The sequence below is a fragment of the Pantherophis guttatus genome, chromosome 3 (genome assembly GCF_059756535.1).
Source record: "Pantherophis guttatus breed Tessera chromosome 3, ASM5975653v1, whole genome shotgun sequence".
Taxonomy (NCBI): Eukaryota; Metazoa; Chordata; class Lepidosauria; order Squamata; family Colubridae; genus Pantherophis; species Pantherophis guttatus.
In genome coordinates, this window is record NC_142065.1 from 190738335 (window position 1) to 190754579 (window position 16245).

A 16245-nucleotide genomic window follows, 5' to 3' on the forward strand; every position below is an offset into this window, starting at 1 on the left:
TCTTGTGGGACTTCGCTACCACCGCTTCTGCTTTCTGGAATTAACATTCCCTGCAAGGTTCAACCTGATAGTTTCTAGGAAATCACTAATAGTTTTCCTGTCAGACTCTGGATCAGACCATTTGTGACCTCACTTGAAAGGTTGTTACGGTAATTGACGTTTGAGTGAATTCACAATGTGCTATCCCTACATTTGATCCGGCACTGTTTTTAAGACATATGCTGCAGGAACTAACCAACTATATTTTAGGCTTCAGTCTGGTTAAACTCAGGCAGCATAGTTAGACTCTGTTTAGAACAGGGGTCTCCAACCTTGGCAACTTTAAGCCTGGCGGACTTCAACTCCCAGAATTCCCCAGCCAGCAAAGCTGAAGAGTTGAAGTCCACCAGGCTTAAAAGTTGCCAAGGTTGGAGACCCCGGTTTAGAACACTTATGTGAACTTTAGCATGCTTACTGAATTAACCTGGTTGCATGGCAAAAAAATAAATAAATGATTGGCTAATATCTACCTCAGGATTAATAGGGTGTGCAAATAATTTCAAATGCATGTTCAAATTGCCCATTTTGAGTGGGAAACAGCTATTCTGGGCACCACTTGGACTCTCCCAATCACTTTGGAAGTATTTTGTACATCAACACTGTTCCGTATTCAAAATCCTGGAATACTTCCAAAATGATTAAATCAGCCCCTCTGACACAAAACAGCTGTTTCATTTTCACGAACCTGAAAAAGAACATTGCAAAGTCAACATGAATTTGAAACGTTTTGCATATCCCTAACTTCTACTGTCTCTGGCATCTTAGGGATTGAATTTGGGTTCAGAGCATATGTTTCCACATCCAGGTTTTCAATCTGGTTAAGAGCTTTGTGTAAATTATGGCATGTTATCCTCAATGGGTCCAAACAGAAAACTCACAAAAGGAAAACCATAATTTGTTCTCACAATTTTTATTTAAATCATTTTGTATTTTTTTTCCAAGACGTATGAGTGACAAATTAAGAAGCATTCTTTACATAGTCCATTCTAATTTCATACCTTTAATGACATTTTACTGGTGGAAAAAAATAAACTTAATTAAAAAGAGTTTACAAGATTTAATGCAAGTTTTATATCATTAATAAAATGACTAAATCAGAGTCTTATACATGAAACAGGAATATTTGAAAAAGCTTTAAAATACATCCAACAAAATATCTCATTTACTTCCCTGAAGTGGATCAGAAGGTCTGTTTCCTTAACTAAGGCTGAATCCAAGACCAAATTTGCACGCACCAAAACAGAGAAAGCTTTATAAACTTCAGATCTTTCAGGATTTACCCTGATAATACAATTATAGACATATTTACTCTAATGAAATACTTGCTGAGTTCATCAGCCAGACTTTCTATTATTTTTTTTTCATATTACAGTTCCTGAAAAAGCAATTTTTGCAAGTATTTCAGCTTCAAAGCTATGGTGGGCTCAAATAAGACACTAGATTTCTAATCTGTAACCCACAATCTGATTACACATCACAAACCTTACAATGGCTGTGTCAAACCCTCATCAATCCTGACAAGATAAGGGGGTGATTTATTTCATCCCTGTGATATATTTCATCCTTAAATTGTGCTTCTATTTGGACTGGACTAGTTATGAATAAAACTGTTTCATAACCCAAAGATTATGGGGGGTTGAAGTCCAAGATATCTGGAAGTTACTAGTGCAACCTTCCAGAAGAAAAAACAATGATATCATGAACATTGTTAAATTATCTCTGCCTCTGCCTTACTCAGCCTTCTTTACTGGATGCTCATAGAGAAAGCTTGACAAAACTGGTTTTCCAAACATTAATTTAATAAACATTAGCTGTGACATTTCACAAAGGAAGCTTTGGTTTTGTCAATTACCTCTATATTGTTTTTCTCTTTTTAAAATATACTTTTATAGCCAACTTATCTGTTCTTCATTGTTCACATTCTAAATAAGGTAGCTTAAATCATATCCCACGACATACATCACAGCTAAATTCATATGATATCATTATGCATAGATTATTAAATTACCCCAATTTTCTAAATTTGCATAACAAAAACTAATAATAAATTCTGGGTTCAGGCAATAAGCCCTGAATATTTTTTGGATCAGTATGTCACATAAACACAGTTACTGTTCACACATTACATTAAGCACTGATTTGTTGAGAAAATAGCTACGTTTGCATAACAAGGACAAGCTATCTTGGTTCATCATGCTGAATAAACCAAACCTTTATGTAAGGTGATCAAGTTCTATGTTATGTGGGTTGCTGCAATCAAGTTTACAGCCAAAATAAAGTTTTGAGGCCAAATGAAAAATCCTTCCCAAACACATTACTTCAGACATTGTGCTAATTTGACTAACCAAAATGAATGATAAAAGATTATAAAGTGCTTGTGTCGTCTTCTTCATTTTTCCAAGTACATAAAAACAAAGACTCCACCGAGTCAGTTTCGACACCTGCCAATTACGTGGCCAGGTCCATATTGTCATCCTTGAAACAACGCAGAGGTGGTTCTCCATTGCCTAAAATGTTTTTCGAATCTAGTAAGCAATCTTAACTTTCTCTGATGGTCTCCTATCCAATACTTTATCCTGGAACATTCCTTTAAGACAAAGGAGTATGTCTTTCATCTCAGTTCAGTTCAAGAACTGAGGTAGGAAGGAATGTTTTATAGTGTGATCATTCTCATCTTCATAAAAGCTTTCCACTCTAATGATGGGATTGGATGTTATTAAAAGGATCAGCAGTTGAACTTTGACCTAAATATCACAATATAGTTTTAGAAAAGCTGCATGATGTTACTTGTTGTTAAGAGGGTATATATGCACACGACTTGTAACCTATTTGTAGAAACGTTTCTGTCAACTATTTAATAGTTAATAAAATATTCTAAGAATCCCCTACTTGGATTATAAGAAGTTTTTTATCGTCATTGAGGGTGAATGTGTAGTTTGGCTTTGTCGATCTTCCAAGTAGGCAGCATCAAAAATCAGCATCTAAAGTAAATACCTTATTATTTGCTTGGGACATAACTGCAAAATGTTGATATTCTGAAACCCTCCTCTCAAAGAAATTGGTTTTTCCTTCCAGGGAAATGTTCTCCATGAAGTCAAAAGGGTTTTCTGCTTCAAAGACCTGAGAAAACCAAAGGTATCATTAAAACATAGGAACTGAATGAGGCACTGCAAGGACAAATCCATCTTTGATGATTGCTAGGGAGCATTTCCATTTAGCCTCCCACCCACCACCCACCCCCACATTTGGTTTCTTCCTCTTTGACTGATAAGGATGACCAGGAGAAAGCCAAAATATTTCAAGTTTTCTAAAAGCCTTCACTTCTGTAAAGATTGACAGATCTTTCCAATTTGCTTTTTACATTCACACCTTTTTTCAAACATTACCTGTTCTATCACATTTCCCTATCAGTTAGCATTTTCAAACAACACACAAAAATTCACTCTCTCTTCAAATGCACAAATATGTGTATGCTGTTGTGCACATTTATCTCTAAGCATTGGGGGCTACAGCTTGTTTATCTGCCCATCAGCAGGATATTTCTCCAAAAACTGAACAGAATAGATTCAAATCTGCTGGGAGCCAACAGATAAAGAGATGCAACATGTTCCTTCATTACAGTACAAAGGATAAATCAGATGCCTCTTATGGCCATAAATGGAAAGGGGTTGAACTACAAAAGCTGTGCTTTGTGCTATTTCCCAACCTTGATAAAAACTATTTTTAATTCCTTAGGCCAGACTTTTCAATAAAAGATACCGTTCAGTTGCCCTTCAGAATTCCCATGAAAAGTCATGGTGGCTGGGATTCCAAGCTGGTATCTCAGATACCTCAAGATACCAAACTTGATATAGGCTATTGTGAAGTCTGGCTTTTCCATGTGTGGAAAATTGGGGTGTAAATGTTCTAAAATAAAATGCCGTTAAATTTATAAGTATGCAGTGAATTGCAAGAAAACATGATCGATAAAAAGAATAGCCAACCTAAATACACATGCTACTCGTGCCCAAATACAGAACAAACCCCATTCTTCTTGCAAAACAAGAGTTCAGACCTACTTTGAAATAGATTTAGGAAAAGGTCTCTTCACAGGGCCAAAGTTCAATGCAAATACTTTAAGGTAAATTTAATTACTTTACCTTAGGGAAACCCAGTTCCAGCAGCAGCCTATCAGCCACAAATTCAATATACTGTTTCATCAGAGTACAATTCATGCCAATCAATCCCACAGGTAAGGCCTCTGTCAAAAACTCCTGCAATAGTAGAAAAAATGAAATTATTCAGAGTATTTTCCCAGTTTGATTCACATGTGTAACATGAAGCTTATATATATATATAAGCTCCAATCCAGGAGCCCTCAAGGCAGTCGCTATCACAACAAACTATTTTGTATCAAATTTATATTTGCTGATAAAGAAATAAAGGGAGACTAGTATAGATCTATTTCAAGCTATTTAGCTCTCATTAGCTAGCCATACCCTTACTTGCATCCAAACTTGGGCTAGCTGCATTAATAGGCAGTTGTATTAACCTCTGAGCCACAAGTTCTCCTCCCTTTATCAGCTGAGCCAGGGGAAAGATTAAGTGTTTTTTCTGTCGAAGCACCTGGTCTACTCCCATGTATATATATGAGGGCCACATCAGGGTTGTGTTTGACCTTGGGGCCGGGGTGTGTGGCCAGGGATGGCGGGGCCAGCCCGACATCACTTGTCGAGGCTTCATTTATGGCTGCAATGGCCTCCTGAAGCCCTCTGCCAGTGAAAACAGAGCTCAGGGAGGCCATCTGTGGCCTCCCCGGGCTCCATTTTCACTGGCAGAGGGCTGCAGGAGGCTGCCGTGGCTGAAAACGGAGCCTGGGAGCTCCATTTTCATTGACAGAGGCACCATGGGCCGGTCCTTCACTGTTTCGAGGGTGGCCTCATGGGCCAGATCTAAGCACCCCATGGGCCAGATTCGCCCCACAGGCCTTGAGTTTGACACCCGTGGTTTAGAATATTGTGTTAGCTCAGCCAATTGTGCCTCATTCAGCAAGTGACCTGACCTTCGTGCAATGCATTGAGCAATCACAGCAGCAAACCACAAGGGTATAAACCTTGGGTAGGGTGGTTGTTTGCATAAACACACTAAATCACAACTAGTCCACCACATTTTAACCTACAGGATTTATTAACCCAATTCAGATGGCCACATTAGGGTATGTATTATGCAAATTCAGAAAATTACAACTGAGTCCCTCATATTAAAGTTCATCATAGGCCAAATGGGCTTATAAACATAGCCTACATTATTTTGTGGTTGATCAAAACTATGTCCAGGCAAAGGGGTCCGATCTCACCTTTTCAATTTCAACCGCATTGACAATGATCTCTTTCACCCTTCCCTCCAAAGGTTTATTCACTAAATGCTGAAAAATCAGGCAAGCAAAGTCACAGTGGAGCCCCTTAAAGAAATAAACAGGGCAGAAACATAAGAAATTCATCTTTTAAAAAAAAAAAAAAACAGAAGATAATTTTTTAATGTAAGAATTACTTTAAGCTTTTGCAGCTTTTTTTAAAGTCAAAATAATCCACTAACAATGCATGTTAACAGCAACGATTTAAAATGTGTTTTAAAACTTAACATAAAATAAGATGTGCATTAATGAATTTTGTCTGCATCTAAGATGTCTCCAGACATCTCTTGCCTAATTCACAAACTTGGTTTGCATACCCCTATTCCCTGCAAGTACAGTTTATGACATTTCTATTTCAGAAGTCACATTTATTCCCCCTCAATATCTTAAATACAAGAATAGTATGTTGTGGACTGGGAAATACACACAACTCCTAAAAATATTGGTAGAATTGGGAAATGTGTTTTCTCAAACTACAACATATTGCTATACTAAAAAAAATGGTAGCATTAACAATAATCTTGTTAAACAGCATTCTGTGGATTTTATTTCAGACTTTAATAATGTATGAATCATGATCATTTCCAAAATAGTAATAATCCCCACCAGTCAATTTCAAAAGGCAGCTTTACTTGGAACAGCTTACATCCTGCAACCATACTCTAGCACCATTAAAAGCATCTGCTTATCCCAGGTCCTTGGGAAGGACTGGCTAGGCAGATAAAAGTGCGAAATCCAGTCTAAACATCTAAGTGACTATGCAACCAGACATAATAAAATACATTTGTAGACTGTGCACTCTCCACAAATAAGAGTGTCTACAAACAATACTGCTTCTCTGAAAGCATCATATTTAACCTTATTGAAATATTTTTGCCCCACACCTTACTTCATCTCTGCTAATAAGTTCGTTGGAGAAAGTAAGGCCTGGCATTAACCCTCTCTTCTTGAGCCAAAATATGGCTGCAAAAGCACCAGAAAAGAAGATGCCTTCGACAGCAGCAAACGCAACCACTCTTTCACCTGTTTCAACAAAATCAAAATTTGTTATCAGACAATTAATGAACCTTCTTCAAATGGTAGAAAAGAATAAAATTCTTTTCCTATTTTACTCAGCCAAGGTGTGAAGTAAATGCATTGGGAGCACAGAAAGTGGGAAACACTGACAAAAACCATGACCGTTCCAAATCTTAATTAAGGTGCAATCTCACTAACAAGGAAATAGAATCTACTGTATCTTGTATAAATACTGTGGACATTGTCTCATCTGGCTTGTTTTGTTAATTCCAAAGAGATATTTCAGAAAACCTGTTAATTGCTTGATTTCCCCAGAGGAATAGCTTTAACACAGATACTTCTGGAATCAGCATATTCTTAAGAGGCTGATGTCAACTTCTAGGATGTAGAGTAGATCAAAGAAATATATGTAAATATAGACTCTACTGGAATGGCAAAGGTTTATTTCACTGTCATTTCTGAGGGAAAATTATTTAACTGCAAAGTGGGCCAGGTTCAGAAGGTAAGAAGCCAGCTGCTGGACTTAATTGTTTGACTATCTATCTATCTATCTATCTATCTATCTATCTATCTATCTATCTATATATATATTTTGACTAGATAGATAGATAGATAGATAGATAGATAGATAGATAGATGATAGATAGATAGATAGATGATAGATAGATAGATAGATAGATAGACAGACAGACAGACAGACAGACAGACAGACAGACAGACAGACTCCATATTTTTCGGAGTATAAGACACACCGGAGTATAAGACGCACCTTAGTTTTTGGGGAGGAAAATAAGAAAAAAGCAGATTGGCAGGTGGATCGGCCTCTGGAATACCCCCAATCAGCTGTCCCCAGAAGTGAATTTGAGCTCTGTGTCTTGCTTTTTTTTCTGTCTCTGAAAGCCTCCGCAACAGAGCTTCAGAAAAAAAAGCCTCTGAAGCTCTGTTTGGGGGCTTTTTTTTCTGAAGCTCTGTTTGGGGGCTTCTTTTCTCAAGCTTTGTTTCTGATGCTTATTTCAGCCTCTGAAACCTCCGTTTGAGAAGCTGGGCGGGGCTACATTCAGAGTATAAGATGCACCCAGATTTTCACCTTTTGGGGGTAAAAAGGTGCGTCTTATACTCCGAAAAATATGATAGATAGATAGATAGATAGATAGATAGATAGATAGATAGATAGATAGATATATCAGGGAGTCAAACAATTAAGTCCAGCAGCTGGCTTCTCACCTTCTGAACCTGGCCCACTTTGCAGATTAAAAGAGTAAGATCCTTCCAGTTATTAGGCCATTTTAAGACTTTTCAAACAAGGACAGCAAAGGGAGAAATGAAACCTCTGTTCACACAACACACCTACCCATGACTAATTGAACTACTGTTTATTCAGTTAACCCAATGAATAACACATACAATGGAGGCACCTACCAAAAGTGGCTTCTCTGTCTGTTATCCACCTCATCGCCCAATCTGCTTTCTTCCTGACACATGGCATTGTTTCAATAGCATTAAATAAAAAGTCCCTGAGAGGATAGGGAAGGAGGGAAGAGGAATGGAGGAAAAGCAAAAGACTGTAAATCTGGGTAGCGGGACTGACATAAAAGCATAGATCACTTGCTGTGACAAATTAATTTACATCCAAGGATAGCATGGATGCGTTTAACATTGCACCTTATTTCTCTCAGATATAGAATCTTCTGAAAGTACACCAGCATAGGCTAGAAATCTCTTCTGCAGTTTGAACAAAAATTGCCACATCTGTTAAATGAATCACTGCAGTTGTTATATTAGTAACACGGTTGTTAAGTGAATCTGGTTTCCTCACTGACTGTGTCAGAAAGTCACAAAAGGGGATCATATGACTCCAGGACTCTGCAACTGTCATAAATGTGAGTCAGTTGTCAAGCATCTGAATTTAAATCATATGACCACGGAAAAGTCACAATGGACATAAGCGTGAATAACGGTCATAAGTCATTTTTTTCAGTGCTGATGTAACTTTGAACAGGTCACTAAATGAACTGTTGTAAATTGAGGATTACCTGTATAAACATAATAAAGATAGGACAGAAATAAAATTTAAAAAGTTACAGCAAATACTGATTTTTCCTAAAATCAAGCAAAAACTCTCCCTTATAAACGTTAAAATTAATACCAACTTCCACTCATATGTCCTTGCAATGTTAAACCACGGTCCCCCATTACACCTAGACCAGACTGTACATGAAAATTACAAACGAAGAAATGTGTAAGTCCTCTACATAGCGGTAATACTTACACTAATTACCTTTTCTTGGGGTCTTTGATGTAAGTGTCTATTAACAAACTGTACATCTCAGAATGAACATTTTCTATTGATATTTGGAAGCCATAGAAACAGCGAGCTTCTGGGATCTGCACTTCTTGGCTAAAACGTTCTACCTGTCAACAAAAGAAGTCAGATATCGAAATGTTCATGTAAGATCAGGTTCACACACTGCACTAAGCCATAATGTCTTATGTAAATGACTATTTTCTTCCAAAAGAGCATCTCTGGCAGAGGTGGGTTTCAGCAGGTTCTGACCACCTCTGGAGAACCGGTAGCAGAAATTTTGAGTAGTTCGGAGAACCGGTAGTAAAAATTCTGACTGGCCCCGCTCCTATCTATTCTCTGCCTCCCAATTACCAGCTGATTGGGAGGAAATAGGGAATTTGCAGTAACCTTCACCTGGAGTGGGGTGGGAATGGAGATTTTATGGTATCTTTCCCCTGCCATACCCAAGCCATGCCCACCAAGACATGCCACACCCACCAAGCCACACCCACAGAACCGGTAGTAAAAAATTTTGAAACCCACCACTGATCTCTGGGTATAATGAATATGATATACACATATAGGATTCCCAAGAAAAAGCAATTGAAAGTCAGTGTGATTAGTACAAACTTCATTAAAAGTAAGTACTTAATAGTATTTACAATGCTCCTTATGATGGACAACAAATACATGCAAAGTACAATTACAAACAGATGTTTGATTGCATGCAATGAAAAAGAAACACAGCATCAAAGTATTACAGGTACATCACAGGAAGCATCTCACCAAGTTTTCATTGACAATTCCATCACTGGCAGCAAAAAAAGCTAGGATATGCGAAATAAAGTATTTTTCTTCTGGTTTTAGATTGTTCCAATGAGTAAGATCCTTTGACAAGTCAACCTATACAAATAGAAAAAAGAAATACAGATTACACACTTGAAATCATCATTGTTTACTGATAATTCTGAAAAGCAAAATAAATATTTAAGAGAATATACCCTATAACTTCAAAGAGGGGAATTTATTATTTATTTATTTATTTAATTTATATACCGCCCTTCTCCCAGAAGGACTCAGGGCGGTGTACAGCCAAAATAAAACACACAGATATAAAATTTAAAAAACAATTTAAGAAATATTAAATAATTTGGCCCATATCTAATTAAAATAAAACTACCCATTTTGGACATTTAAAAGTTAAAAGTTAACGACTAAAAATTTAAAAATTAGGCCAGCCCGGTTTGTTGGAATAAAAGCATCTTGAGGGCATACATGGGAGGGGGGGCATTTTTGATAAAGTTGGTAGCTGCAACCTCACCAAAGCCCTATTCTTTTTCCATATCTTGTAATATACATTAAAAAGGGTGGGGTTCTATCATACAGCTCTTCCTGCCATCTTGACTTTCTTTTGATTGCCTTTGCAGATTCTCCTGGCTTCTAACCAACTTTTCCCTGGTGGTGTCTTGTAATGTAATGGATTATTATTAAATGTAATGGATTATTATTACCCTCACCATCCTCTGCCAGGATGGGTCTGTGGATAATTGGGAGTTGTAGCCTAATCATCTGGTGGTTACCTGGTGAGTAGACACTAGTTTACTAGAAATTCTCTGCCTAAGTTTACACATTAAAAAGGTAAAAGTAAAGGTTCCCCTCGCACATATGTGCTAGTTGTTCCCGACTCTAGGGGGCAGTGCTCATCTCCGTTTCAAAGCTGAAGAGCCAGCGCTGTCCGAAGACGCCTCCGTGGTCATGGGGCCAGCATGACTAAACGCCAAAGGTGCACGCAACGCTGTTACCTTCCCACCAAAGGTGGTCCCTATTTTTCTACTTGCATATTTTATGTACTTTCGAACTGCTAGGTTGGCAGAAGCTGGGACAAGTAACGGGAGCTCACCCCGTTACGGGACATTAGGGATTCGAACCGCTGAACTGCCAACCTTTCAATCAACAAGCTCAGCGTCTTAGCACTGAGCCACCACGTCCCTTTTACATATAGGTTGCCACAAACGGAGAGGGAAAGACACTGAAAACACATACAGCTCATTGTATGATTTATTACAGAAATCCTTCTATCCCCGAACAATACCAGAAAACAAAAACAAATAAACAAACCCCTTGATCATTTCATTGCTCATGCAAGTAGGCAGTGCATTTGTTGGTTTGTTTGCAATGGTGACTGCCTTTTTGTAACAGGAACTGATACTTTCTTAAAAGCAACTTAACCAAAATGTAAGGAAAGTATGTAAATTAGAATACCAGATTAGTGAACAGAATTTCTTCTGCACCTTTGCTTCTCTCTCTTGGCTGCCTTATGGTCTAAATATATCAAGGACTTTTCAGTTGTTAGATCTTGAGGGATCTATTGCAGGGTTTGAGTTTCACCATATGGACCAAGGCAAGGTGCAAAGTCACTTTTCTGCCAAGATGGAAATAAAAGGATTTCCTATGCTCTGGGTAGAAATCTGTGATGGCTACTAGAATCTGATCATATTCTTTCCACAAAAAACCTCTTTCACTCTGTTATTCAGCCATTTTCATGTTGCTAACTCTGTTGCTAGTGTTAGGCTAGGGGTGAATAATCCATATGTAGCTTTCCAAATCTCATCTGCAATGCCCAGAAAAGTAAGGGTTGAACACTTCAAGCCTTTATTTTTTTCCCCAAATTTTTATTTTTATTTTTCAAAACACAAAACATAAAATACATCTTTTTAGAACAGATGCTTGTTCCGTCATATAGTAAGTACAATTATTAAGATTCCCACAATCAATTTTGTTCCCATTTTTATCCAATTACATTTTTTTAAAAAGAAAAAAGAAAAAAAAAGAAAAAAAATCTTATTCTAAACATTTATCATTCAATTATTTCACCCAACATTCTAGACTATAAACACCATTCTAAATCTCTATCATTTTAACAATCAATATTTCATATACATTTCTCAATTTAAGACCCATTACACCAAATCTATATTTCACCTCTTCTTGATCACAACTAATATCCAAATCTTATCAAAAATTTATTTCCCTTTTCTCTTAGAATTTTTACAAAATCAATCAACATTTCACTCTGTAGTTTATTACTTCCAAAGTATTTTATTTTGATTTAGTTACTCCATAGTTATTCTCTTATACTATTAAAATTATTTTGGCTAATTCATAGTTTATATAACTCCAATCTGATTATTTAACTGGTTCACAGTTATATTATTATTCTCCTGTAAAGTTTCTTCCACTTCCCCCTAATTTTATTTTTTAGCTGGTTTACATCTTAATCTGCTGCTTTCCAGCAAGGCTTACCTCCACTCCTGACCTTAAATTATTTTGGCTGGTTCACAGTATGATTTTAACTACACACCAACCTTATCTCCTTTACTCCTCCTCTATTTATTTTATAACTAGTTTGCAACTTAAATAGTTGCTTTCCAGCAGTGCTTTCCTCCGCTCCCACCTTTATTTTTAACTGGTTCACAACTATATTTCAATTGTTCCCCAGGTATAATCTCCTCCACTCCTAACTTTATATTTTTTGGCTAGTTCACAGTTTAGCTTTAGCTGTTACCCAGTATATGCTTTCCTCCACTCCTAATCTATATATTAATTGGTTCGCAGCTTTACTTTAACTGTCCTCTAGTGCATATTTTCCTCAGCTCCTACCCCTATTTTTAACTGGTTCACAATTATATTTCAACTGATCCCCAGATATAGTCTCCTCCACTCCTACCTTTTTATTTTTAACTGGTTCACAGTTCATATAAACTATTACCCAGCGTATGCTTTCCTCCACTCCTAACTCTGTTTATTGGCTAGTCCACAGCGTTGCTTTAACCGTTTTCCAACTCATGCTTTCCTCCACTCCTAACTTTTATTTTAATTTTTAACTAATTCCAAGCTTTGTTTCAACTGTTTTCTAATATAATACCTTCCTCCACTCCTACCATATTTATTAACCTGGAGCTAAAACTCTATTTTAGCTAATTTCCAAAATCATATTTCACATTACTTCTAGTTTCACATATTTAATTGATTGATAACATTTTGTTTTAATTATTATCTTGCTTGCATTTTCCTTTATTTTTAAGGCTAAAGTTTAAGGGGCAGAATGAATGCTTAAGGCCTACAGAAATCATGGTGTCATACTGATGGTCCCAAGATAGGACAGAAAAAGAAAATACGGACAGTCCTTGACTTACAACACAGCTCATTTAGTGACTGTTCGAAGTTACAATACTGGTGAAAAAAGTGACAAATGACCATTTTTCATAGTAATGACAATTGCAGTAAATCCCTTGGTCATGGGATTGACATTCAGATGCTTGATAACTGGTTCATATTTATGACAATTGCAATGTCCCAAGGTCATGTGATCATGTTGTTACCTTCTGATGAGCAAATGTCAATGGGAAAGCCAGCTTCATTTAACAACTGTGTTACTAATTTAATAACTGATTCACTTAACAAATGTGGCAAAAAAAAGTCATAAAATGGGGCAAAACTCACTAAATTTCTCATTTAGCAACATAAATTTTAGGCTCAATTGTGGTTGTAAGTCGAGGACTACCTGTATACTCCCTAGGCTGACATTGCAGCCCACCCTTGGGTTAGTGCTGGTCACCTGCTGCAACCTGCCTTCTGTACAACTCACCTCTTCTACCGTCCAGAAAGAAGCCTGAGCCTGCTTGTACATTTTCCATATATCAGGGTATTGGATTGGAAAGATGACAAATCGATGGGGATTCTTCCTTAAGAGAGGTTCCTCGTTTGATTGTAAGTCATTTTTAAGTCCATCTGTGGGCAACTCCTAAAGAAAAAGCAAGAAATCATACAGGTGCTATTTTCAACAATACCCCTGATTTTCCTTAGTTTTCATCTAAGAAAAGCAAGGCGGATCCTATTAATCTAAACATCAATTAAATTAAACTTTTCTTTCTCAATCCAGAAACTATCCCTGCATGGAGGTTCTGAGTTGGTCAGATATTGATTCATTGAAAGACTGTCTTTATGGGGACAATTTACACAGCGAGTACAAGAACACAACTTTCAGTTCACTGAAATATGTGCAATGCAGAGAAGGCTAGCAATAGCAACACCACAACTCTGATGTACACTTTTAACACGAGCTTTCTTGTAGCACATTTGACGGGGCTCTCTTTATGCTGCAATAAGCCAAGTTTTGCAATCCCAACTCCCAGATCTTAAAGCATTTGGAGAAACCAAGTCAAACCCACCTTTATACCATGGCATAGGGCCTAGCTATCTTCGAGACCGGCTGCTGCTACCGACGACCTCCCATCGACCCGTGCGCTCCCACAGAGAGGGCCTGCTCAGGGTGCCATCAGCCAAACAATGTAGGCTGGTGACCCCCAGGGGAGAGCCTTCTCTGTGGGGGCACCTACCCTCTGGAATCAGTTGCCCCCAGAGATAAGGAGAATCCAAGACCTCAGTGCCTTCTGCTGTGCCCTTAAAACCCACTTTTTCCAGCAAGCCGGGCTGGCTTAAGAAGAAATTTTTAAATTTTTTAAATGTTTTAATTGGTTTGTGATTTTTAAATTTTTGGGCCAAATTTATATATATTTTAATTGTTCTTAATATTTGTAGTTCATGTTCTTAATTCTGGCTGTGCACCGCCCTGAGTCCTTAGGGAGAAGGGCGGTATATAAATTGAAAAATAAAATAATAAATAAATAATACCACTTTTGTAACTATGAAGGTATACAGGTAGTCTTCGACTTATGACCACAATTGAGCCCCAATTTTCTGTTGTTAAGTGAGACATTTGTTAAATGAGTTTTGCCCCATTTTATAACATTTCTTGCCACAGTTGTTCAGTGAATCACTGCAGTTGATAAAATAGTAACCTGCTTGTTAAGTGAATCTGCTTTCCCCATTGACTTTCCTTGTCAGAAGGTTGCAAAAGAGAGATCCCGTGACTCCAGGACGCTGCAATGGTGGTAAGTATGAACCAGTTACCAAGCATCTGATCACATGCTCCTGGAGTGGAGATGCTGCAAAGGCTGAAACTCTGAAAAACTGTCATAAGTTACTTTTTTCAATGCTGTTGTAACTTCGAATGGTCACTGTTGTAAGTCGAGGACTACCTGTACCGAACTTGATCAGACACCTATACAATTATGATGCCCGTAAAAACAAGATCAAAAACCATTAAATGCTTTAAAGAACTATAAAATGACAACTTTTATAAAACCGAGCCGAAGGAAGCCTAATTGGACCATGCAGAGAGGATCTCTAAGAAGGAAAGGAAACCCCAGAAACGCCTGTCACAACTCCTCACAGGTGTTGTTAAGGCGGGTCCAGAGGTGGGTTTCAGCAACTTCTGACCAGTTCTGTAGAACCGGTAGCGGAAATTTTGAGTAGTTTGGAGAACCGGTAAATACCACTGACTGGCCCCGGGCTCCATCTATTCTCTGCCTCCCAAATCCCTGCTGATCGAGAGGAAATGGGGATTTTGCAGTAACCTTCCCCTGAAGTGGGGAGAGAATGGAGATTTTACAGTATCCTTCCACTGCCACGCCCACAAAGCCACGCCACGCCCACAGAACAGGTAGTTTTTAAAAAATTGAATCCCACCACTGGGCAGGTCCCGCGTGGTGCATTCAGAAGTGCCAGAGTGATCGTAGATTGGATCTCCCAAGAAAAAGGGGCAATCCCACCGCAGCGATAGCCCCGCTTGACCCGATGCGCCTTACGCCGCGTCCTCCAAAACAGGGGTCTCCAAGCTTGGCAACTTTAAGACTTGTGGACTTCAACTCCCAGAATTCCTCAGCCAGCAAAGCTGCCTGAGGAATTCTGGGAGTTGAAGTCCACAAGTCTTAAAGTTGCCAAGCTTGAAGACCCCCGCTTGCCTTCTGTTAGGCCCGACGGCGTCGCTCCGCCCGCTTACCTCGCTGCTTTCCGGCCTAGCCGGCCCGTACGATCCAGGGCAACAGCCGCGAGGCTCGCTCATGGCTCCTGGCCCCGCTCCTCCCGGCGCCCTAGAAGCCAGCGAGGGAGAAGGGAGGCCTGCCTGACCTTGGTCTCCTTCTCCGCCTCCTCCCGGGGCGGGACTGCGGGCAGCTGAGAAGGGCAAGGCGGGAACAACGCCGAAGATCCCGAAAGTAGAGTCGAACGAGGCTTATTCGCCAGGCACCTTCCTCGCTTCGGTCTGCGGAAATCGTCCACACGCTTTCGTCCCCGCGTGTGGCGCCGTCCCGTGTTTTGTCGCGCAGCGCCTCGGGTTGATATCCTGTGGTCGGGAGGAAGCACGCGGATGCCTGCAGTGTTGGGGATTGTTGTTAATGTAGTAGTGGCGGGGGCGGGGGGGGGGCGACCTTGCAAAATGGCTGGAGGTTGGAGGGGGGGGGCTGCTATTCATAAAATGGCTGCCAGAAGCCCGTAAGCAGATACAAAATAAATAATGCTTTATCAGCATCCTGCTTGATCCTCCTTGTGCCTCTTCCAAAAATGACCTTTTAAAACAGTGTTTCTCAACCTTGGAAGCTTGAAGATGGGT

General features: G+C 38.9%; 1 protein-coding gene across 3 annotated transcripts; it reads right to left on the reverse strand.

The window, feature by feature from the left end:
• Nucleotides 1–933: 933 nt before the first annotated feature.
• Nucleotides 934–16245, reverse strand: RRM2B (ribonucleotide reductase regulatory TP53 inducible subunit M2B). 3 transcript variants are annotated; one of them, XM_087890809.1, is made up of 9 exons: nt 15637–16245; nt 13381–13536; nt 9519–9635; nt 8727–8860; nt 7868–7962; nt 6321–6454; nt 5375–5479; nt 4179–4292; nt 934–3159 (listed from the first exon to the last, which is right to left on the reverse strand). In XM_087890809.1, the coding sequence occupies exons 1-9, from the start codon at nt 15697–15699 to the stop codon at nt 3007–3009; spliced, it is 1071 nt and encodes a 356-aa protein (XP_087746935.1). In that variant the 5' UTR covers nt 15700–16245; the 3' UTR covers nt 934–3006. The 3 variants fall into 3 exon arrangements, with proteins under 3 accessions (XP_087746935.1, XP_087746937.1, XP_087746936.1); XM_087890811.1 differs by having other exon boundaries at nt 15765–15941; XM_087890810.1 differs by lacking the exon at nt 15637–16245 and adding an exon at nt 15324–15491.